Source organism: Ptychodera flava, chromosome 9 (genome assembly GCF_041260155.1).
Source record: "Ptychodera flava strain L36383 chromosome 9, AS_Pfla_20210202, whole genome shotgun sequence".
Classification (NCBI taxonomy): domain Eukaryota; kingdom Metazoa; phylum Hemichordata; class Enteropneusta; family Ptychoderidae; genus Ptychodera; species Ptychodera flava.
The window spans coordinates 41,521,650-41,548,251 of record NC_091936.1 but is presented as its reverse complement, the minus strand read 5'-3'; the positions used below and the strand labels follow the sequence as shown (position 1 = coordinate 41,548,251).

Sequence of the window (26,602 nt, the reverse complement as noted above, 5' to 3'; positions counted from 1 at the left end):
ATGATTCGTTTAGTTTCAAGTGTAATTATGATTCTTTTTCAGTTTCTGGAATCACATGCAGATCAGTCTCCCATCTGAACCACCAGACTGGACGCAGGTCGCATGTCGCAGTTGTGAGTTTGACGCAGGACGCAGGTCTCTGTTGTGAAGTCGCAGGTTACACCTAGGTCTAAATGCCGAAGTCGCAGGTCGCATGTTTCAAACTCGCAGGACGCAGGTCGCAGTTTTGAAGTCGCAAGTCGCATGTCGCATGTCGTGACCGGATTTCCATAAATATGTGATGCAACTTCTGATTATCTCCTCGCCGTTTTGAGCATCGCTGGGCGTTGAAGGCGCGAGACATGTTGAATGCTGAAGGGAATGGTTGAAAGTGGATTCTGTTATTCTTGTAAGTCAGATGGGAGTGAGAAGTGACATTGATTTTGAAATACACCTTTAACCACTCAGTGAATCATAAAAAAGTATCTTTGGTGAAAACTAACTTGTATGAAGCAATTAGATAATTCAAAAAAGGACGGCAGTATTCGGACCGTCTTAAAGTTGTTGGCATAAAATTTGATGTTCATAAAATGACCTTATTGCACCTGAAAATCAAATTGTAAAACCAATAGATCAGCAACAGCTGTTCTAATGAGTTTGACAGAAAGGGATTTCAAAAATATAGTGTTGGTAATCCCGTAGAATTCTTATTTAAACAATTCCTAATACCTCAATCCCCACGCAGAAAGTTATCTGATCAGGTACTATACTCTGCCAGTATAAATGGTGACCGTTTTGGAAATAATGTCAACATATCCTTCAGAACAAATTATTTCTTGGCTTTGTCGTTGTTCGGAATGACAACGGTGACACAGAGTCTGGAAACCGCTATGGAAAGGAAGCCACTTTTTGCGAAATTTCTGACTAAACCTGTTTAAAATTCATAAAAATATTGAAGTGCTAATTTCCATTCAATTTCAGTCAATGTGAAAGTCTTGAAACAGCAATCCATAGTTACCAGTCGAATCGAAAAGTTCGGAGATAGTTCTGCCGGTCTGTATGTTTATCTGTCTCTCTATCTATCTCTCTATCTATCTATCTATCTATCTATCTATCTATCTCTCTATCTATCTATCTATCTATCTATCTAGCTAGCTATCTAGCTAGCTATCTATCTTACTATCTATATATCTGTCTGTCTATCTGTCTATCTGTCTGTATGTACATATATGTATGTATATATGTATGTATGAGCGTGTGTACTTGTGTATGTATGTATGTATGTATGTATGTATTCTGTATGTGTATTTGTGTATATGTATGTATGTATGTATGTGTGTATGTATGTATGTATGTATGTATGTATGTATGTATGTATGTATGTATGTATAATCTTTGTCTATCGAGTCATCTCCCTCTCTTGCTAGCTATCTACCTATCTATCTCTATAATCTATATATCTATCTATCTGTCTATCAACCTATTACCCTTTACTTTCTGAGCACAGATGTAAGTCTATTCTGGCAAGCAGACAAATGTCTTATTCGGCTGACCGAGGAGACGGAATTCCCGTCGGGGATTTCACAGTGGACACACTTGACTGAATCTTAAAGGGGAAAATGTAGGTGGATCAAGAGACACAAAGAAACCTTCAAAGAAATGTCTTTTTCGTGAGAAGACTTTATATGATGCTGCATTTGAATGAAATTCTGGTCATTTTTGGTTTGTGCTTATATATATAACGGGAGAATCAAACACGCTCAGCGTTCGGCTGTGCACAGATTGTTGTAATAGAGACGATCTCGTATGTAGTTAGTATAGAGGACGGCCTTGATTTGGGGGAGCAGGGGTGCAACTTGAAGGGCGGAAAGTAACGGAAGGACACTGTCAGAAAAAAACAAACTGTTTGGTTGAAGATATTCAAGAATATCCTTGTCTACCATCTCTAAATTTCAACCACGTTTGGTTGAAATAGCTTTCTTCGGTTAAATTACTTGCTTGTTTCATTCAAAGACCCACGCTCCATCTGGTAAAAACGGTCACCCAACCACTAACAGGGTAAGTTTTGTTCATCTGGACCAAATCATATATATTCACCAGTCCGTCCATCCATGACACTATATACACGATCACGAAAACACCCACCCACCGATCAATTCACCCCGCTACCCGCCCTTCCAATCGTCCCATCTGTCTATCCACTCTCCCAATCGGTGCACCCGAACCGGACTATCCTTCATGACCGACTAACACATCGCTCATGTCGTTTATGGTTTTTTGTAGCAGACTACAATCTACAATCCGATCTCTTAATTTTCCTGTGACATTTTATCGTTTCTGTTGTTTTATCAGTACACGCCTCCCTTCCATGGACGTCTGTTGGTTTCCTTTTAGATGTTGGAGTGTCTGCTTCAATCAGTGGAAACCATTCAAGATTACAATGCTGCCATTCATCGTACCGTGTGCATAGAAGCTAAAGTATCCCCGAACAAAACTCTGAACTTTCACAGGGCAGGAGGCAAAGGCTGTGGCTAGCGCACACTCGTGTTACCCGGCTTAAAAATTTCAACAAATTGGGATTTGTTTTTGTAGGAAACAAAGTTCTGAAGAAATATCCGTGGCCAAAGCAAACAACAGTAGCGCGCACCGGACTAATCTGTTGTGATTACGTGTGTGTGTTTGGGTTTGAGTGTGTTACGGGAGATTTTTTCAGAGTGGCCTGGTTAGCTCTGTGTCACCCTGAGGTTGACGCCGACATCGCACCCCGTTGTCGGCGGAGTTACTGCAGAAACTTGCTCGGGAGTTCAGGAATTCCGGAAAAAAGAAAACTAAGTACCTGGTTTGGAAACCAGTAACCAGGCTTTTGCCACCGTGTATTGCGAGAAACACTGTCGTCACCCTGAAGGTGTCATACAAGCTACAAGTTTTCAGGCTGTGGCAGAAATTCCCATGTGAAACAATATTGCCAGGTTATTTAATCGTCTGCGTTGTACCCGTCATCTGTATGCGACAACGAAAACACGCCCCTGTTTCTAACTTTGGAAGGTAGGCACAGACCACGATGGACAGTCCCTTTGAAGCAAATCGCCATCTTATGGAGTACATCTATTTAAAAATCAGAGGTAAATTTCCGCCGGGTATGAGTCGCCCTCTTTCGTCTACCTATCATTTTGACGATGTCATGATTGCTGTTTTGCCGATGGACTTGTTCATATACGAACGTCACTTACCGGACTGCTTCAGAATGCTTGGAGAACGCCTTTATCACGATCGCAATCGGGTCAACGTCTACATACACTCTAAAAAGTACAGACTACGCTTTCCCAACACAAACGGAGGGTGAGAAAATTTATATATATTTGTGGTTTGTGTTTATGTGTAATAAATGCGATTTTCAAGTGTGCGCACTTTACGTGTGTTTGCTCAACAATCGTCTTTGCTATCTGTCAGATCGTGTACCAGGTGTTTATAGTTTGACGGAACCTGACCTTTGAACTGTGCGTTGATTCCGACCAAGTGCCAACATTCGCTCACATGTGTAGACTGAATCACACCGTCTCTTGTTCAAAAGTTTTTACACCTAATAACGACTAACAAAGGCTGTCACACTTTCCAGCTCTTCCCTTTAAGTGAACTTTGGCCGTTTGCCAGCGTCGTTCAATAGCCGACTAAATCAGAATCCACACAACGCTTTGCTAGAGTATAGATCACGGAGTTCAGAAATTTTGTCGGTCGAGTCGATGTAATTCAGTTGAATTTCAACCACGGATATCACAGTTGCCTTATCTCGGGATTACACCAGCTCGGACTCCACGAGCGGACCACAAACCACCATAAATAATTCGAATACCTGTGACATCGCACCGTGTCTCGCAGTTGCGGAATGTTCAATCCTCATTGATCAAAGAACGAAAACAGCGCGCTATATTTGTGAGCGGTAGACCCGAAGAATGGGCCATAGCCAAAGTTCTAGGACCTATAAAACTGCAACATGATTTACTGCCCTAGCAGTTTGCCGGGCGACCGGCTAAAGATGCGCAGGCTAGACTGGTAAGGGGAAAGAACTCTGTTGTATAGACTTGGGTCGCAACGATGAGAATTGATGGCGAGTCGAGACGGCTGGAAGAAAATCGAGGATTGAAAAATAAGATATTTTGGAGTCGACCTTTTTTGCCTTGGGCGCTTTAACTTTTGATTTTAATACAGGAAAATGAGAAATACGTTGCTTCTGTGAGAGAGCTAGTGCGTGTATGCACCATGAGTACAGTTGTTTTTCACATTTGCTCGGGGAGGGTGGCCATGGCATCACGTTTGTTTATCTTGTTATTGTGCAAACTTGCACATACAGTTCCAGCTGGCCAGTCAATGGTTGTAATACTTGTTGACACACTCTTCAGTAAATCATTTTACTCCGACAAATTTTACTTTGAAAGGCAATTGATCAAAATAATCCGAAAAAGTGCGGCTATGAGGTTGCAAATCCCTGTGCATCGATTCGCTTATTCTTGAAATTAGACGATTATTTCGTATTTCATGTCACTTGATTCGTAGATTAGTTAGAATGAGAATCCATCTTTGATCTGATTGTTTCAGTTTTTAGCTCACATTTGGTGTACCAATTGTGAGGTTATCGTATAAGCTGAATCAGTTCATTTGCATCTGATTTGCGTGTCTGTATGTCTATATATTTGTGGGTATGTGCGGATGTATGTCCGTCACACACAAAGGCTCCCATACCGCCAAAGCTACCATCCCAGTATTTGGTGTACAGGTAGATGCAGGGGTTGAGATGTTAATTTGTTCAAATGAACACGTCAGTGTCAAAAATGTGCAAATGAGGTAAGAAAAAGTGAAATCCTGCAAATGTGCAGGAGGCATACCTGCCAGTGAGAAACAGGCAAACTCCACTGATCTTGACTCATTTCCTGTCATCGTTTATGAACTGTTACATATTAACAGACCAGCTGCAACCATAGACAGTAGATGGGGGAAGACCGTTTATACTAAACTAAGAGGGGCTTGTTTCTGCTATGCATGTTGCTAAAGTTGACCTCCAGTACCTAAAGTTAGACCTTAATTACTTTTGTCATTCTTGTTTTTCTGGTTTAAATATTTTTTGTTGTTTTTCTGGTTGTACTGTGCAGAATCATTGCCATAATATCAACGTAGAATTTTCCTCCACTGAACAGATAGAAACAACATTTATTGTTGATCATTGGTAACCCATACTAGTATATACCAATTCTGATCAAATTTGAGCGACACCGTATAATTGCGGTATTTTTTGTTCAACTGTTTTTCAGGGTATTAATTACACCCAAAACGTTTGCATAACAATCCATTCACTCGTCGGTTCTATTTGTCAACATTAAATTACTGTTGATGACCGTAACATCACGTAACATTACACGGAATTTGATGTTATGGATGCGGTCGATTGTGATATGAGACAAAGTGAAAACATATAATGCCATCTGATAATTTACGGCGAATTGTAATGTTGGAAAAGAGCAAGATCTGACATTTGTATGACACTTTCATTGTATGACAGGACACTGAAGGTGAGAACGATTGAAGATTTGGAATCCCTGTCCAACAGTTTGTTCAGCAAGCCATTACTGCTAGACGTGGAGTGGAAATGGAGGCGACCGCACAGAGGATATGACGCAGTCAGTGTTGGTAAGTCCACATCGTTTGATCGAAAAATCATGATGTTCGGCAGTTTTACCCTTTACAACATTGAGCCGATTCACTTTTTTACTTCATAAGCTTACGTCAGATTATTTACACACTGCGCATTCCCTTAATAAGTTCGTTTATTTCGTTAGGCATTTTAAGATGACGCCAACTTAATATTTAAAGTAGTTTGACATTCACAACAAATGGAAAAGAATTTAAAGACAAAGTTTACAGAGCGCCAAAACCAAAAAACAGTGTTTTTGCTCTATGACGCTCAATGGCTGAACCACACTGTATGCTCTCATCTCATTATGTGTAAGTTTATGTATTTACACACACATACACACACATGTGTGTGTATGCAGTTTCTATATATAATGAAATATTTTATAAGCTTCAAGTGGTAGAAATCTCGATTATTTTCGATTTTATACGCGCGCGAGAGAGAGAGATTAGACAAGCATATGTCTATAAGAATCGAAGGACAAAAACTGGAGGAACGATTTCATTGTATTTCTATGGAGTTGCTGCCGAAACTATTTACTTGGGATGCGTATCACAAGGACTGCAATACTGGTTAAGCCAGAATTGTGACGACTTGTCCATGAATTTCAGAGGCGCAGTCCGACTTACAGAAGCCTATTTGTATTTTATTGATGTCCACGTCAAACAGAGCACAACAGTCGCTGGGTCATGTGTTTTTTAGATACTCGTTAAGTCAAAGCTACACACAAACCTCTACAAGTCTGACGACACAGGAAGAAGTTCCCCATGGAAGCACATTTTGAATGCAGCTGTTAGGACCAGACAGCAACCTCCATGGCGGGAAACTCTTTACACACCCACTTTTTTGTCATGCAGAAAGAAAAAAATTCCGACAAGCATTCCCAGGTGCATAAAACAAGTGTTTTGAATAAAGTTTTAAGTCGTATTTGTTGACGCGCTCGCTTCTTGCGCTTTGGTTATGTGCAAGTTGTTTGAGTTCAGTGCACAGAGATGAAATATTCGTCACATCGACCAACCATAGTCATACACAGATTGCTTACAGCTCTGAAAGACACATAACTGTAAATACCCCCCCCCCAAAAAAAAGAATATCATGAGCAATATTTCCTCTGCGCAGACATGTCTCGAGTCACCACTATAATACAAAACCAAATCGATCATCACAGAGCCTAATTTACACCAAATAAATGACACAAATAGGAGAGCGGCACGATTATGTGCTGTCTCATTGGTAAATTTATCGTCAACTTGGCTGTAGATTTTAGATTTACGTGTACTTACTCCATTTCCACCCTTAAATGCTTTAAAACGTCGGCAGTACACGTACGAGTTTTAAGCTGTTGATCCGCCCGAAAATGAAAGAAATTTATTTTCGGGTCAGTGGACCTCAGCATGGATTTTCTCATCCCTTGACGAAAGAGATAGATTTGTTGATATATCATTCCAAGGGTACGTACCATACTAAGGGACTGGTCAGTTTCTTCGGCGGGGGGGGGGCGGTGGATTATTTTTTGCCGACGTCAAAAAGTGGCTGACCCCGCTATTCCAAATTTTGAAAACAGGGTGACCCCCCCTATTCCAAATTTCGAAAACAGGGTGACCCCCCCGGCGCGCGACATCGGTAAAACAAAAGGTGGACATAAATTATATGTGTGTACATATATATATATATATATATATATATATATATATATATATATATATATATATATATATATATATATATATATATAGATATATATATATATATATATATATTATATATATATATATGTTTTAATGAAATTGTTGACATGTCAGTTGTAAGATAGGAATTTCAAAGTGTCAATCTTAAAGTTTGAATACAGTATATTTTGAATGAGCTGTATTTTGAATGAGCTGTGAATGTATTTCACACTTTCTATGCTTAACCAGATGTCCTGAACTGTTGTACAGTAATAGATTAATGGATCAATCATTAATATCAAAGAGGAAAAACTGCGGCAGTGAATCAAAAACTTTGATGGGTGTTAAGACTTGCCAACCATCCAATAAATCTCCTGAGGAGCCATAGAGAGCTTTTTTAGCCAAATCTGATGTGCACAGTGTCTGAGAAGACCTTTTCTTGTAACATTGAAACCATAAAAGCACTAGCTAATAATGACAAAAACTGCCTTTTTTAACTGTTATTTTGTTCATAAAAAAGCATCTTTCAACAGAAAACCTGTGACACAAAGGAAAATAATTTCATCAATGAGAAGGAAAGATATCTTGTCATTTTTCTATCTCTAAAATAAGTCACTGTATCAAATATATATTGTGAAATATTTGTGCATGTTGCTTTCTCATACTGAATTCTCATAGAGAGAACAGAAAAGTATCAGGAATTTGTCATCCTTTTCATATAAAATGCAGATTTCATAATGGTACACTTTCACTTAGCAAACATCAAGATATCTCTGATTTATTTAAGTATGGCGTCCGAAGGGCGCGCCGAAAAATATGAAACATCCTTATATCTCTGATATATATGCCTTGTATATTAAAGTCATGCACCTGAAGGGCATGCTAAAAAATGTCTGATATATTGAAGTAATGAGCTTGAAGAGCACGCTGAAAAATATTGAACGTACAGATATCTCTGATGTATGTATGCTTGATATATTAAAGTCGGGGGTGCTGAAAAATATGACTGATTATTAAAGTTACGCGCCCAAAGGGCGCGCCGAAAAATACAACTAAATGATGAAATTTGTGGCTGACACTAGCATTTTAGGCAATGATGAGCCTGTGTCAAAATTCAAAAACACACTGACCCCCCCTATTGGGCATTTCAAAAACATGGTGACCCCCCCTATCACCAAAGTCACAACAGGGTGACCCCCACATGAATCCACCGCCCCCCCCCCCAGGCTGAAGAAACTGACCAGTCCCTAAGAGTATTAATCTCGTTGATTAAGCGCCTTTGTTTATGCAAGATCATGGAGGGACCATGCACAGTCCCTCGTGGGCTATTCAGCTCTGGGACTATTCGCCCCATAGACGAGTGTACAGAAGCGAGAAACAACGCTTCTGTACACTCGTCTATGGGGCGAATAGTCCCAGAGCTGAATAGCCCACCAAGGGACTGTGGACCATGGTAAGATATTAAACCGGGAATGTCGGTCGCGTGGAAACCGGAAAGTTGTATACCCATGTTATTGAGCATGCAGTACAGACACGAACACGAAGTGTCTGTTACCGGCTACCGAAAACTATGAAAAATAGTAAAGAATGAGCTACAAAATCACTATCAGTTTTAAGTTGCAGGTAGAATAAGTCTGTGCCTTTGTATAGAATACTAAAAAAATAGTAGAAAGTGAACAACCAGCTGAAAGTTGGTTGAGGAGACCTTAACTGCATATCATTTGCACCTAATTGTCGGCTACATGGACTGTGTGCCGTACAGAGGCGATGCTCGGTATCTCATTGGGTTTAGGGTTGCACTGTTGTCAGCTGATTCGACGCGCGAGGGCGCAATGTCTACAATGGCGGAAGTTAGCACAGGAGTCAACGCTGAATGCAAGATGACGTGCAAAAGCGGAATAGAGCTTTTGGGTAGGGTCGGTTTGTTGCCCACAACTACAACACACATCAAAAGTATGAGGGACAACATTAACTTGGGTTTACTCTATGGCTCATAACGTGTTTTTTCGAGTCGTTCAGGAGCGATTAGACAAAACGCATCTAACCATGCCAAGGAAAAATCCTTGAGTTCAAATACTTTTTTATCAAAAGTTATAATCGTCAACTGGAAAGATGTAAACGATTAATGTTCAATGTTCACGTGAAGAGATGAGGTATTATTTGTTAGTAACTAACACTTAATATTCCATTTTCTTACATTTTCGTTTAATTTGTATCACATTCAAAGTGACAAATGGGTCCAATAGAATCGGGAGATTTTATATTTTTGGACACCGTGGTGCGAAGCACCAAAGGTGTCCTATGTCGCCACAATGTCTGTGTGTGTGTCCGTCTGTCTGTCCGTCCGTCTGTCCGTCCGTCTGTCCGTCCGTCCGTCTGTCCGTCCGTCCGTAGACAGATTTTGTTCCACTCATAACTTAAGAACCCTTAGGTCCAATGTCATGCAATTTGGTATTTGGTATTATCATGATGAGACTTAGATCTGATTAGATTTTGGTGGGTGTGGCTTATTAATTAATTGCTCATTTGCATATTTTATGACTTTTTTCGTTCACGCAGATATCTCAGAGACGCCTGGAGCGATTTCGTTCAAACTTGGTAAAAGGATAGTACTCTACCTCATACAGATGCACGTTGATTTGTTTTACAATGCGATCAAATTTGGCCGTGTTAGAAGACTTTTTAGTTTTCACCTCCATAGACTCCCATGTATAAGGCAGTCCATAGACTCCCATGTTTAAGGCAGTCCATAGACTCCCATGTATAAGGCAGTCCATAGACTCCCATGTATAAGGAAGTCCATAGACTCCCATGTATAAGGCAGTCCATAGACTCCCATGTATAAGGCAGTCCATAGACTCCCATGTTTAAGGCAGTCCATAGACTCCCATGTATAAGGCAGTCCATAGACTCCCGTGTATAAGGAAGTCCATAGACTCCCATGTATAAGGCAGTCCATAGACTCCCATGTATAAGGCAGTCCATAGACTCCCATGTATAAGGCAGTCCATAGACTCCCATGTATAAGGCCAAGAAAAATAAAAATTTAGTTTCTCATCGTATTCATATTGCAAAAAGGATGCAGTGACACAGTTTTTAGTCCCCACAGATAAAGTCCAGGGGGCTCATAGATTGGGTCATGTCAGTCCGTTAGTCCATCCATGTGAGTCCATCCGTTCACGCAGATATCTCAGACGCTTTGACAAAATGTCACGTGACCTTTGACCTCAAATATACATATTTAGAGGTTATAAACGGCAAGCGAGGGTATTTGGTTGCGGATATAAGACCTCTGGGGTGAAAATTAGCATATTTGGCGGGAAATAATCACCGAGCGAAGCGAGGTGATTATTTCACCTAAATATGCTAATTTTCACCCCAGAGGTCTTATATCCACAACCAAATACCCGAGCGCACCGTTTATAACCTCATTATAATATGCTAAAGTTAAAAACAAGTGGACAATGTCGTTATATAGGGCTGAAGTCGGAGCGAGAGTTCAGGAGCGCCCAGCCTCACACAAACTCTAAAAAGAACGTTTTAGAACGCGCGCGCATGCACAGTTGAATTCATAAAATACGGTTACGCAACGCATCGATATCGCGATTAGTCATCCAACTTAAAGAATTTTACTTCAAAAAACTCTCAAAAAACTTAAAAAAATTATGTTGTTGTTACTTGGCCTCCGCTGCTTACAGAAACTCTTCATTTGTTGGTTCGTCAAGCTGCACTAGACTAAAATTTAACAATCAAAATCAATCTGAAGCCATAGACTTGTTCGACATGACGCGTTGAGCTCTCAAGTTGTCGTTCTAAATTTGCGCGAGCTCAAAAATGTTACGCGAGGCTCAGGTCTTCTTGTTGAGAATATAAACCCTGGCTCCAGCCAATCAGATTGCCGGATTCCAGCTAAGCATATTATAATTGTCCATAACTCGGTAGCCACAAGTGCTAAACCTTTCATATATGGTATGATGGGACACCCTATATTGTACCTCATTAATTATGTGCATATCTAATTTTGAGCGAGCCAATAGAGCTAGAGGTCTGATTTTTGGTATATATGGATAACTTAGCAATACAATTTTTTTGACAAAATGTCATGTGACCTTGGTGACCTTTGACCTCAAATATACATATTTGTCCATAACTCAGTAATCACTAATGCTACACCCTTCATATTTGGTATGATGGGACACCTTATGACGCCACAGATTGTTCCTCATTAATGATGTGCATATCTAATTTTGAGCGAGCCAATAGAGCCAGAGGTCTGATTTTTGGTATGTACGGATAACTTAGCAATGCTATTTTTTTGACAAAATGTCACGTGACCTCAATTACCTTTGACCTCAAATATACATATTTGTGCATAATTCAGTAACCACAAGTGCTACACCCTTCATATTTGGTATGATGGGACACCTTATGACGCCACATATTGTACCTCATTAATTATGCGCATATCTAATTTTGAGCGAGCCAATAGAGCTAGAGGTCTGATTTTTGGTATATAGGGATAACTTAGCAATACAATTATTTTGACAAAATGTCACGTGACCTCGGTGACCTTTGACCTCAAATATACATATTTGTCCAAAACTCAGTAACCACAAGTGCTACACCCTTCATATTTGGTATGATGGGACACCTTATGACGCCACATATTGTACCTCATTAATTATGCGCATATCTAATTTTGAGCGAGCCAATAGAGCTAGAGGTCTGATTTTTGGTATATAGGGATAACTTAGCAATACAATTATTTTGACAAAATGTCACGTGACCTCGGTGACCTTTGACCTCAAATATACATATTTGTCCAAAACTCAGTAACCACAAGTGCTACACCCTTCATATTTGGTATGATGGGACACCTTATGACGCCACATATTGTACCTCATTAATTATGCACATATCTAATTTTGAGCGAGCCAATAGAGCTAGAGGTCTGATTTTTGGTATATACGGATAACTTAGCAATACAATTATTTTGAAAAAATGTCACGTGACCTCGGTGACCTTTGACCTCAAATATACATATTTGTCCAAAACTCAGTAACCACAAGTGCTACACCCTTCATATTTGGTATGATGGGACACCTTATGACGCCACATATTGTACCTCATTAATTATGCACATATCTAATTTTGAGCGAGCCAATAGAGCTAGAGGTCTGATTTTTGGTATATAGGGATAACTTAGCAATACAATTGTTTTGACAAAATGTCATGTGACCTTGGTGACCTTTGACCTCAAATATACATATTTGTCCATAACTCAGTAATCACTAATGCTACACCCTTCATATTTGGTATGATGGGACACCTTATGACGCCACATATTGTCCCTCATTAATTATGCACATATCTAATTTTGAGCGAGCCAATAGAGCTAGAGGTCTGATTTTTGGTATATAGGGATAACTTAGCAATACAATTATTTTGACAAAATGTCACGTGACCTCGGTGACCTTTGACCTCAAATATACATATTTGTCCAAAACTCAGTAACCACAAGTGCTACACCCTTCATATTTGGTATGATGGGACACCTTATGACGCCACCTATTGTACCTCATTAATAATGCACATATCTAATTTTGAGCGAGCCAATAGAGCTAGAGGTCTGATTTTTGGTATGTAAGGATAACTTGGCAATACAATTTTTTTGAAAAAATGTCACGTGACCTCAATGACCTTTGACCTCAAATATACATATTTGTCCATAACTCAGGAACCACAAGTGCTACACCCTTCATATTTGGTATGATGGGACACCTTATGACGCCACATATTGTACCTCATTAATTATGTGCATATCTAATTTTGAGCAAGCCAATAGAGGTAAATGTATGATTTTTAGTATATGGGGACAGACTATAGGATAGAAATTTTTTGACAAAATGTCATGTGACCTCGATAACCTTTTACCTAAAATACACGATTATGTCAATAAATAAGTAACCACAAGTGCTATGTCCTTTATATTTAGTAGGATGGGAGACCTTATGACAACACATGCTTTACCTCGTTAATTATGCCCATATATAATTGTAGGCAAGCCAATAGAGCTAGAGGTCTAAATTTTGGCATATATGGATTAATTAGCAATACAATGTTTGTTTTTTTCAAAATGTCACGTGACCTTGATGACCTTTGACCTTGAATATGCATATATATGCATAACTCAGTAACCACAAGTTCTTTACGCTTCAATTTTGAAAGGATAGTAGACCTTAAGATGTCACATCTTGTACCTCATTTATTATGCACATATGTATTTCTTGGCAGGCCAATACAGCTAGAGGTCTGATCTTTTTTCCCGATTTAGAACCATAACTTAGACATGCCTCTTGTTTCAAAATTGGAACAATGACATAGACCTATGTGTCCATAGATCTGAACATATACACTCCAGTGATACTTCTGACCTCATTTCCTTGCCCCATCAAGACTAATACTCCTATTACAAGTGGGGACTATGTCATTGTCAATGACTTCTTACTTCTAGAATATACAGAATATTATCTCACATAGTGAGTGTCTGAATATTATTCTGAATTGTATTCCAAAGCACATTCTGAAAGGACTCTTCTGGAATATACAGAATATTATCTCACATAGTGAGTGTCTGAATGTTAATCTGAATTGTATTCCTAAGCACATTCTGAAAGTAACTCTTCTGAAAATTTTACATTCTTTGCCACTGCACCATCTCCCTAATACATACTGATGACCCACGGTGTCCACTCAAGTCTCACTTTGATAGTGATATGTCATCAAGGAGTTCATAAATATGTTATATCTACTCATCACCGTAATAAACTTAATTTATTAAATATTAACTAACTGACCGGTTGACTATTTACGAGTTATCAGTAAGATTCTTCAAGTCGGGAATCGGTCAGTTTGTATTCACTCCGGCTGTACATAGATGAATTTCACGCATTCAGACATCCTTCGTTAGATATTTTATGCAAAATATCCTACTTCGAGAATGTATACGTTTTTTCTTTCTTCCAAATTCCACAGAGTATTCGCTAGTAGTGGTCAACACGAGCAACCGATATGTTAGATTGCAGCTGGAAGAGGGTTTCAAGGAAGCCAGGAGATCCCTCAAAGCCGGAAGAAAGTTTTCCATCGAGGTATTTATGCAGTCTCTCTCTCTCTCTCTCTCTCTCTCTCTCTCTCTCTCTCTCTCTCTCTCTCTCTCTCTCTCTCTCTCTCTCAGCAGTTTTTAAAAATTGCTCTTAAGGTATTTGTTCCACTTCTGAACACCTCTCAAGAAGTGTCAATTGCTGAGAAAACACAAGAAGACGAAACATAAACATTAGCAATTTAAATTAACATTGTAATGATGCATATGTAGATAGATGGATGGATAGATAATTATATATAACGAGAGAGAGAGAGAGAGAGAGAGAGAGAGAGAGAGAGAGAGAGAGAGAGAGAGAGGAGGGAGAGAGTGCCAGATTCGCTGGGTTTGTAATGTAATATTCCCTTTTTCTACGAATACAGTTTGACTTTACGCGCTTGGTTGTCCAGTGGTACACGAAAATCGTCCGGGAAATGGAAGGTGGGGACGACGTGTGCAGCTGTGGCGAAAATGTCGGCCGATACGGCCGTCTGTGCATCACCAATGCCTCTAAGTACTGGCCTTACTTCCGGTTCAACAACCACACTTGTCCCTACTGGTGTCTATGCCTCCCGTGCTGTCTCTTAACATATCCGTGTTATGAGGTACGTACGTCAGTTACTGTTTTCACCTAGCCATTCGACTATCGAGGGACCACATATCGGGCTAACTACTTTTAAAGTGGTGAAACAGAGATTCTTGGAAGGTAGACTAACAATGATTTCTGTGGCAGATATGGAGATCTTGCTTCAAACTATGACAGTTTAGTTACGCGAGTGATGCATGTTGATAGTCCTAACTTTGACAGCTTGCGGTAGCCCAGCAGCTTACTGAACAACCTTTGGCGCTTTTAAGGCTGCATTCACAAATAACGAATAACGATTAGGGGGGGGGGGGGGGGGGGCTGGAGGAATTTCGATTGAAATCTTATTTTTTTTCAGATCCCCCCCCTAAGTACCCAAAAAATTTTTCAAATGCCCCCCCTCTATAAATTTTTCAAGTCCCCACCATCTATCACAGGCCCGCATATTTGTAAAGGATGTGAGCGCAGAGAAAATAAACATGTATCGCGCCGTTCTGCTCACAGGTGTACAACACAACCTGTTTTAGCACTTTCTATAGTCATATTCCCAAGGCAAGTTCTTTAAACGCATCAGTAAATTTTTTAGATTTATTGGTCTAAAAGCCAACATGAGTTAATCCAACTCTGGCCAGGTCAATTGCTCCTGCTGAAGAGCACACAAAATGACAATCATGAGAGAGTAGGCAAATTGTGAATTTTGGCTAATTGCCATATTGCACAGTGACCTACCAAAAATTGTTTCAACACTACAAGACATATATGAATTAGATGCTTCTCAAAATTGACAATACTGGAAGGTAAAATGTTTCATCAAATAAATGTTTTAATCTCTGAAATTTTGGGTGTAATAATTTTAAATTTGTTTAAAAAATAAATAATTCCATTTGGTCACATATTTTTTCTTTTAGTCTTTACTATTCAAAGTTTTACATCTGTATCATTTTATAATAAGAATGTGAAAATTTAGAAAATCAAGCATGATGACCCCATCTTTTTTTCTTTAATATTTGATTATTCTCATATGCCAGAATTCAAATATTTCTATGTGTTCTTCCATGTGTTGCTCTCTGGCCTGATCTTGTGTACAAGTATGTTTCACTGTCATGAGCGTCATTTGACCCAAACTCTTCTTCAACTACCATTTACATCAGAGTCAGAGCTATCTCTATCACTGTTCAGGTATGCAGTGACAGTGACACTGCAGGAGGAGAGCATTAATGATAGTGACACTACCCGTAGGCAGTAGCTGTATTAACTTTGATAATTTTGGCAATATTTTTGTACAGTTTTACAACTGCGTTCTTGTTCTACTCCCTACAGCCTGTTGAAATGTCTAGTATTCAGCTTGCTATCACAGCCTATATATGTGTACCATGTATTTGTATGACTGACAACTGACTGTCAGCCTCGACTCCAATTAAATTATCACGAAATACATATTTATATTTATATATACAGGCTTCTTCAACAAACTAAATATTGTGTGTTTGAGCATGCTGTAGGGACATTCCAAGAAACTATAGTTGTTCCATAGCATAGAAATATTGCAGAAATCATTAACAGTTGCAGCTTCTGCCCAGGTTACGAGGCTCAAGTTTGTTTTTTTACGACAAATCACACATTTAAATTTTTTCGACATAAAAGTCATGAAATGTGACAAAATGGTTCTAAATTTTGTTAAATTGCTACTAACATTAAAATATTTTGATGACATAAAAAATGGTATTCATTTTTCATTGAATTGTCTACAAAAACTTGGAATTGGAAAATGTAAAACACAAAAGGGAACCAAAAATTTTCAAGTCCCCCCCCTACAGGTAGAGCAAAATTTTCAAGTCCCCCCTCTACTACCCAAAAAAATTTTGAATCCCCCCTGAACTCCTCCAGCCCCCCCTAATCGTTTTTGGTGAACGCAGCCTAAGGGTTGCAGCATGGAGGCAGACTATGCTTACCTTCTCCCCGACATCATATTGTGTAGTTCATTTGATACTTTCTTACATTGCTTATGTCTTTTTCGTACTTTGAACGTAGTAAATTTTAAACACCAGATTTTGTATTCTCTCTATCCTTGGCGTCGTCGGAGCTCTTTCGCTTCTAATTTATTCACTTTAATCTCGTGTTTAGCTCTATTAAAAGTGAAAAGTGTATTTTTCAAGGTTTTATCTCTTACTGGGCAAAGTTTGCAAAACAATTTCATCACTCGTCGGCAGACATTAGTTTACATTTTGTATGTACATCGTAGTTTAATTTCAAAGGTGACGAAGACGTGGTGTCGTACACGCACACAAATTGTTTTTATATAACGTGCTGGTGAAATAATAAACCTTACCTGTATCGAAAGTGCCACGTATTTACGGTTATCCTGTATCTATAGAAAGAATAAAGACATAAAGAAACCATACTTAGGCTTAACAGTTTATACGTCAAGAAAACACAGGAAATTGTGGCGTCAGATGTTACATGCTACCAGCAAACGAATCATACGATGTAGATGTACATGTACCTCAAATTGAAGTCTCAATATATATACATGATTAGCGCTATAGATATTCTTTCATGTCGCGAGTATATGAGAATGTATCAGGAAAGTTAAAGAGTCAAAGAAACATGTTTCACTCCATCGTAGCCTTATCGGAAATATGTCTTAAATCGAAACGATGCTGAAATCTAAAACGTTAACGCGCTTTTGCTTCAAGTAAGTTGGCAACCCCATTGCTGGCTATAAGATCTCGAGAAATGAAATAAACTACAAATGCACATAGAGCAAACTCTCGTCGCATAGCCAAGTGTGGTGAGTGTTACGCGTGACTGTGTCAATCTGCAGAGACGAGAACAAGAAAATGTGATAAGACACAATTGGAACTAATTTGGGATAATTGGACAATGAAGTAATATTGGTTTAATCTACAAATGTAAGCTCATCTGCTTTTCTGGAATAAGCGAACACAAAGCTAACACATATGTAGAAATCATCCTTGGTGAATTTTCCCTTTAAGTTATACACTTTTTATGAGTTATTCGTAATATTGCGACATTTGGCTATAGGGTACCTAACATTTTTGAGAAATTTGAAAAAGGCGCTTTTAATAAAATTCTTTGTTTGCCGTCCGCGTGCTGGTAGTTTTTCAGAGAAAATTAAGAAAACAAACATAATGTTAACACTATTACAAATAAAATATTATTTTTTCCAAAAGAAACCAAATAAATGATCTCATGTTAATACACTTGTGTTTTTGTCTGTATTTGTTTTAAACCTGGCTTGCTGGTAGGTTTTTCAAGAATCTAAGGACGGCAAAAGAAGAATTTTCTTTAAAAGGCCAAATGTGAAGATCCAATAATCCCAAATTAGTTCCAATGGTGTTAATTCAGCAAAACGCTTCAGAGCACTCGAGAATGAAGATTTGATATTGAAAACCTCATCGGCATTCTTGAGCATTGCTTGCAACAACGCTGGCTTCCTATTCCTTGCAAATGAAAAAAAACCCAAAAAAACGACAAATGGTCGAATAAAATTGAAGGAGGATGCGAGCCTATAGTGCGATGGGGTCGCTTCGAAGCGAATCGAATCAATTTCCGACAGCTGACGGATAAGAACCAGCGATTCCTGTGATGGTTTACAGTCAAATCGTTGTCGTGATCGATTGATCGAAAGTTTGGGGGCCGTTCATCTGGTCTTCCGTTACTGTCAATTATCTGTCGATGTGTTTACCGCTGCCAGTGAGCTACGACCTCGTGCTGTTTTAATCTGTGAAGTCAAACGCTGTGGCCCAGGCCATATATTTCATTCGTGCCCACTCTAACCATTTGTCATTCGTTAAATTTAGCTTTCCCTGAAATCAGCTCATGCGTAAAAAGTGATAATTTTTAATCACTTCCGGCTCATCGAGTTTGGCTTCAAGTGAGGGTATGTATGCAAATTCAATGATGTGAATATCAGATCTCTAGATCACTCACACTTCGAAGATCGATGAACGGACGAGATACTTGCATAATGCCTGAACGTCACGTACGTGTGTTCTGACCTGTGCTGCTGATTTCACAGTATGTAATTCTCTGAATTTTCCTGACCCCTTGGCACAACATTTTACTTTTAATTTGACCTCGTTGTTGTTATCTTAATCGGAAATTGAACACAATATAACATCGTCTCATCCACTCGGAGGAGGCGTTCGATATCTGCGATGAATCTTTCAGTCGTTGAGGGCGCAGTTTCACCAAAGCATTGCCGATGCCGATGCTGATGCTGATGCGATGTGCGAATTGTTGTGTAAGGGAGCTTTCAGTAATTACAGGGGGGAGTGGGCCGGGGGAATTTCGCGCACACCTGTACCGTAAAATGTGACCCTCCCCCTATCCTCCTATCTAAAATGTGACCCTCCCCCCTTGTCTGACATTCTAAAACTTGACCCTAACCCCAAGCACTGCGGTATTTTCCCCTGAAATAACTGAAACAGTATCAGCTAATTTACATAACAATTGGTTCAATTGTTATGTTAAGGACAAATTACAGAGGGGAGGGCTGGTGTTTTTAGAGGGACAGTCGCAATTTATCACGCAAGAATTTTTGAAGAGATATGGTATTTCATACATTTGAGGGAGGGTCACCATATTTTGTGCAACTATAAGAAGGCAAGATGGGCTGAATTAGTGCTTCATCCAAAAATATCAAATCATAATACATGGAGTCTATCAGGCAAATTATTGACAATTTACCCCCACAAAACATGCTATATCTGTATATTATATATGTTTCATAATGTATTTAAATGTACTTTGCTTGAATTGGGAAGTAAAATGTGCATTCGTGTAGAAGAAATTGATTTCTGAATTTCATCTAAAAAGTTGGTTCACTATCCATGGTGTCTATGATGAACCTATGAATAGTTTTTTCTAACCCAAAAACAGGTAAATCTTTGCATTTGTGTAATCTTGATTGTTGATATTAATGCTCTTGATTAGGCTAGAGCGGTTACAAGTCTATGGTTGTGTAAGAAATTTGATTTTAGAATTTCACCAACATATCAATTCACTATGCATGGGGGTCTATGATGAAACTATGAATAATTTTTTTTTCAGTACAAAATTAGATAAATCTGTGCATTTATGTATGCTGGATTATTTACATTATTGTTCTTGATTAGACTAGAATGGTTACAAGTCCATGGTTGTGCAAGAAATTTGATTTTGGAATTTCACCGAAATGTCGATTCACTATGCATTGGGGTCTATCATGAAACTATGAATAATTTTTTTTCAGTACAAAATTAGATAAATCTGTGCATTTATGTATGCTGGATTATTTACATTATTGTTCTTGATTAGACTAGAGTGGTTATAAGTCCATCGTTGTGCAAGAAATTGATTTTGGAATTTTACTGAAGAGTTGATTTACTTTACATGGTAAAGTTTTGGCCATAAAATCAGCTTCTGTCAAAAGTGACCCTCCCCCAAAGATGGGTTTATAAAAAGTGACCCTCCCCCTTGAGCTGTTTTCTAAAAAGTGACCCTCCCCCAATTCCCCCGCCCACCCCCTGTAATTACTGAAAGCTCCCTAAACTTTGTCATATATTTCGCAGATACACCGGCAGTTGTCGTGCACCGATGTGTATTTTGAGATGACGGGTGAGGTTGTCTTCCTCGAAGAAGTTTGGGATTCCTTCATGAGCAAATTTGTCCTCCAACAGCACCTACAGGTGCAAGACGTCGACGAATGTTCAAGTTGACACTCCCTGGAGCAGACGAGTTTCTAAAACGACGACAGACCCGAAAACGCCGGGCGCCAAAGTCAATCATTTTCGAAACCGTAGAAGCTGGTCTTGCTGCAGGGTCTATTTATTTGGAAACCAAAGCTCTGTAAACTTCTATCACAAACAAGAGATTTCTGCGATGAAAGACGACGACCAATGCCTCGCATATAGTCTGAATATAGTGGTCCCCAGTCGCTTGGCTTTTCTCGGCAACAGTTTATACTGACTAGCCAAGCAAACGCGTTCACTCTACGATCCTACGCAACAGCCTATTACTAACTCCATCAATTTATTCTGTTCAGATGTTTACATGCCCAGAGACATGAAGCAAGTCTAGTCTGAATACACAGTTGAAACCAAAAATCAACGCTTGATACATGACTACCATGAATGCGCGGGAAACATTGCAAAGGGGTCCTCCGAACAACCACCAACCAAATCAATCTACATCTAAAAGTCGAACAGAATGATCGATAATAACATGCAAAAGCAAATGAAGACTTGATTATTTTGCGCACACACAACTATTAAGGGAGACTACCCTCTTGAGAGAACAAAGACTTACATACATGTCGATTGGCAACCTTGTATGGAAACGTTCAAAAAGACCGAACCTTTTCAGGTTTGGGATTTATTTACATATCTTTCCAAACAAACTGCTTGCATTAACCGGCTACATGGTGACACCAACACTCTTCTATTTTCTCTGTCATATATGTTCAACCCGAACCGGTACACCCGAAAGGTGTAAAACTGTAATTTATTTGGAATCTTGTATATTATTTCAGCTGCTGCAAATGTAAACGCCATTATTGACAGCTTTTATTATTCGCGACGGTATTGGTGAATTCTATCGTTTCAACATGGAAGTTGAGGTGAAAGGGTCACGACGCGTGCGTCTTTTGCCTAAACCTGCTTCTGATGAAACACTTTATTCAGAAAACTGTGCACGCCCTAGTGTTGACAGAATGAGAGAACTCAAAAGCTGATTACGGACATCAGACCAATGCCACAGTGATCATTTTCTCCCATTCTTGTATTGTCACATCGATAAATCATACAACAACGATATAACACACATTTGGAGGCAAATAGAAAGTTAGCTCTGCAATTCTGAGATACCGTTTATTTCTCGCAGTTTCATTATTTATGTAATTCTCAATTCTTATTCTTCATATCAGCTCGCCTTTGAAAACGGCAAAAATACACAAGGTTTTAAATAATTCAATATCCTTGCCTTGGAAAATAGGCCATGTTTTGTATATTGTATACATAACAGTAATAAGAACGTGGTTGATACAATTATCTACATCATTGCATGAAGCTCTGATCGAAGCGCTGAGATAATTCTTCCCCTCAATGATGGATTACAGTGGTTTGCTTTGAAGCATTGGCATTAGACGAACTAGACATATTGTCTAAATCTAGGTGTTGCCAACACTGTCAGGTGTAATTATCAGCTGAGCAGTAATTCCAGTCGACCACAGAGAAATCAACTCTGCCAAAGTTGAAACATTGTCTTGCAGCAGGTCAGACGTAGTCAAAACAACTATACCTGGAAGCAAGTGACAAGACTTGGACAGTGCTTGGACATATGTGGTGGTGTTGTTTAGACTACGTCTGACCGTCTGCTAGACAATGTTTCAACTTTTGCAGAGTTGATTTTTTTATGATTGACTCTAGTAACCGCTTAGCTGTTAATTGCACCCGACAGAGTTGGCAACACCTCGAGTTAGACAATATGTCTAGTTCGTCTAATGTCAATGCTTCAAAGCAAACCACTGTAACATGCATGTATGGTACAACTCCGCTACGTGTTAGTGTCAATTTCACCTTCTCAAAGGTCACCAGAGATTTTCACCAAGGACGGATCTGAGATCAATGAAGAAAGTGACCATTACCAGTCAAGCGACGAAAACGGTTTAGAGTTTTTTCCATGTCGATGAAATATCCCCTTAAATCGACAGTGAACCCGATAATGTCGTGACGAATGTCAAATGTATATCGCCAAGGTTATTTAGGTTCACCGAAACACACACTAGCTATTAGCATAAATTTCCATAGTTCCAGAAATTAAAGCTCCCGCGACCCTTTTTTTGGGTTTCTCCTTTCTTGTTTCACTCCAACATTTTATTCTAAAATACCCAGTTTTCAATTTCTCCTGTATATGAGTGCAATTGTCCATAACTAAATCTTAATTTCACTTTTAATTTCACTTGTCAAAAATAACATTGCATATTACCCACAGTGCACCGTGTTTGCAGGGGCAAATACTTGGTATTTCAACGTACTTAAGAAAGAAAGGGGGAAAATACACTTGTTTTGGAGAACAAAAACGAGGATAGTATTTTCGAAATAGTATCAGAAGTTAGAGCTATCGTCCCTTTAAGGTAGTATGCGCCTCTAAATTCAAAATGAACGCACACATGATGTAGATCAGAAAAATAATGTAAATTTTGAGAGTCCAAATATATGTTCTTGAGGCGCTTTCTACCTCAAGATGTCATCAGCTCCTTGAGTCTTGGTGTGTTCTTCCTCTGAATCTTATAGTTTTACCGAAACCCAGTTGAAGTAATGGTTATCATCTATATGGAGAATCGCCGAACACAGGCAATGGAAATCCAGTGTCCTAGTTTATGTATCTTTCATTTGCGAATATCTCTGTAAAACTGTGAACTGCATCTCCATACCTACGAAAAAGAAAACATGGCGGGGAGGGGAGGAACGAGGACGAAAACTTTTTACCGCGCAGTATTTGTTCAAAATTAGACTTTTTAACGAAGGGCACACAGCAGTTTATATTGTACGGACTCTGTGCGAAAACCTCAAACAGACGCGGTAGCCGTTTCCCTTAAAGGTGAAACGTGCAATTTAGATTTTTTATTCGACTCGGATTCTCGGGAGTTCATTGACTTTGTAATCTTCAATACAAAAGATCGTGACGATGTTGCACGTGTGGTGAAGCCCCGTTGTGACCCGCGGCATCGATACGGCATCAGAGCTGTGTTACAGAAAAAGTAACCTTTAAAAGCATTGTCATTAAGCGCTCTTGAATGTCGATAGACACTCATTTAGGTGGTATTTTTAGTGTACAGAACAGGTCACCGTTTTCGGTTCAAGTAGCCGAGAAAGAAAGGTCACAACAGAAAGAGATGATAATATCGTCACCAATGACACTAAATTTGTTGACATTTATAATATATATTTCATAGTTACATTTGCTGGCCAGGCTTTGCTTTGGTCAAAGGAGTAGAGTTGTTCCCAGTATTCAAACGCCAAAAATGAGATGCTGTTAATAGGCTTCTGCTTTTAAAGAAGTTGTATGTAGTTGACATTTTTGACGAGAAACTACACAAGCTTGTTTGAACAATTTATATTGAACGGGTCTGTCCCAAAGCCTACCAGCAACATACTCGTGCGACAGACGTTTGAATACAAAGTTGAAACGTGCAAATTAGGAGTTTGTTCGAACTAGATTACAGCGTTCAATAAAACTGTGTTTTTTCAGATGAAATGAAATCATGCAGGGGATACTTTGTTTGTGCGGCGAAGCCCCTTTATGACCCAGCGGCGGTTGGTAGCAAGTAAAGGGATACAGTCGTCGGAACTGCGCTCAAAGGTCGTATGGGACCCATACGACCAATGGCAACACTGTATCCAAGGACGATGGTGATTGATGAAAGTTAAAACATGTCTGTCATAATCTACATCGTATCATGTAAATGTTGCAGCTATGATGATGAGGTGTAATTAACGGTGTAATTAAATATTCTTGAAAATCTAAACAAGCAATATAATAAGAAGAATAAATCACTGTTAACACCATTTTCTGTTGCAAACATGAGTTTTAAAATTTTAGGATGAAAGCATTACCTAAAAGGAAGAGAAAGTCATATCGTTGTTAGAATGTTAGAATGGTTGACATTTATACGCTTTTAGTCGTTAAATTTGTTAATTTCTATGAAAAGGGAATTTAAGACATGGATAAACACTCTCAAGGATTTGGTGCGGTTAAATCATGCGCTCCATCAATCGCTCCATTAACGTTAATAGTGAATGTGTAAGGATAAGCACGTCTTTGATTATTCATAGCATTTCACCCGACCGAAGCTAACATATTGTGTTCTGCTTTTTAATGGTCTACAATATCAACAATGGTCGCATATCAGGCAAGGCTTTCGACAGACAAGATAGTCGAACAGTAATCTAACTTCCGAACCTGGTCATTAAGGGGCGTCACAGACATATTTCGTTGTGACCTAGACTGTAGACAGTGACCCAGTTAACCGAACCTGGTCTCAGAAGCAGAGAACCCAGTTCGCTCGCTTTGAGTTTTCACGAAACTATAACCAGCTGAACGTCATTCAATGACGCCAATAAGACGGAGCTTTTACAACTTAATGATATCTTTTACCAGGTAAATGTACCTTCATATTTAACACCGAAAAAGCTGCAGCAAACTGTATTCTTTTGGTACAAAATTTAATGACGATTAATGAACATCCCTCCCTCCCTCCCTCCCTCCCTCCCTCCCTCCATCCATCCATCCATCCATCCCTCCATCCCTCCGTCCATCCCTCCCTCCCTCCCTCCCTCCCTCCCTCCCTCCCTCCTTCCCTCCCTCCCTCCCTCCCTCCCTCACTCCATCCATCCATCCATCCATGTGTCTAGGAGGTCAACAAAAATTTTCAGACACAACTGAGAGTTGACCTTGCCTTGTTGAGGTAATTGTAGTTGTTTGTTACTGTTGCCTGCAATTTGAAATCGTTTTTTATCGTAGTAGGTCACTATTTGAATCCAAACACACAGCACAGGGTCACGAAAATGACAAAAAGCCCATCAGATTGAACCTTGCCTGCATACATGCCCTCGTGCCAGTTTTTCGATGATGACAAATAAACGTGTATCGGAACATCGTGGCTGATATACGTATTAGATAAGTAGCTTCGTTGAATGTAGCTATAGTATGGAGTATTTTCACATCCATGGATAGACTAATATTCTCATGGTTGATCGCAAGACGTTAATTTAGGAATGGGATTCCAGATTAACAATTAACTATTGATGACAAGACAAGGGGGTTCAAAGCTAGTTGCATAAGTACGACGAGAAACAGATTTCGACGAAGATGTTGGGCAACTCAAAATTACTATTCTGTCCAATGTACCTTCTTTCCCAACATAGCTGTTAAGATAGATTGCGTCTCGGGAAGAGATTTTCGAACTCCCAAACTTGTACAATACATTTCTCGTCTACCACTTTAGGGGGCTCATTTTGAAGCTTATAAAGTAAAAAGGTTTTGATTAGCTCTTTTTTGTGAAAATAGAAAATTCCATTTTTCTCCATACAGTTAACATGGGGATGACGGCCATTTTGAATTTCAAGTGCCGGAAATCATTGGGTAATTTGCTTCTCTAGTACCTATTTTTGCACAGTTATCCCTGATTTTTATTCTTTATTTGGAAAAAGGAATGGCTTAAAGTTTCCTGGCGGAAAATTTGAGCAAAAGTTTAAGTCTTTCAAGTTTGAGGCGGGAACTACCTTAAACTGTTGTCAGAAAGCTAACTCCCAAGCAGTCAGTATGGGATAGTGACACATTGCTATGATGTCTTCCCCTGTGTGACCGACGCAGAAATTTAATGGGTAGGTGCTGCCTTTCAAAAATGAGAACGGAGATTTATCCGGAAAACATCAGTTTGAGAGATATTAAGTTTCCAGATGCCTACAATTGTCATTGAAGGTTGCCTTTGATTATTCCCGACGTTTAGAATGTTCGTTGTCAACAGGGCATTGTGCGTACGTTTG

General features: G+C 39.2%; 1 protein-coding gene across 2 annotated transcripts; it reads left to right on the top strand.

Moving 5' to 3' along the window:
• Positions 1-2,749: 2,749 nt before the first annotated feature.
• Positions 2,750-21,601, top strand: LOC139141035 (uncharacterized). 2 transcript variants are annotated; one of them, XM_070710602.1, is made up of 5 exons: positions 2,750-3,318; positions 5,531-5,658; positions 14,365-14,477; positions 14,851-15,072; positions 20,627-21,601. In XM_070710602.1, exons 1-5 carry the CDS (start codon positions 3,041-3,043, stop codon positions 20,771-20,773), a joined length of 888 nt encoding a protein of 295 aa, XP_070566703.1. In that variant the 5' UTR covers positions 2,750-3,040; the 3' UTR covers positions 20,774-21,601. The 2 variants fall into 2 exon arrangements, with proteins under 2 accessions (XP_070566703.1, XP_070566704.1); XM_070710603.1 differs by lacking the exon at positions 2,750-3,318 and adding an exon at positions 3,826-4,029 and having other exon boundaries at positions 20,627-20,916.
• The last annotated feature ends 5,001 nt before the right edge of the window (positions 21,602-26,602 follow it).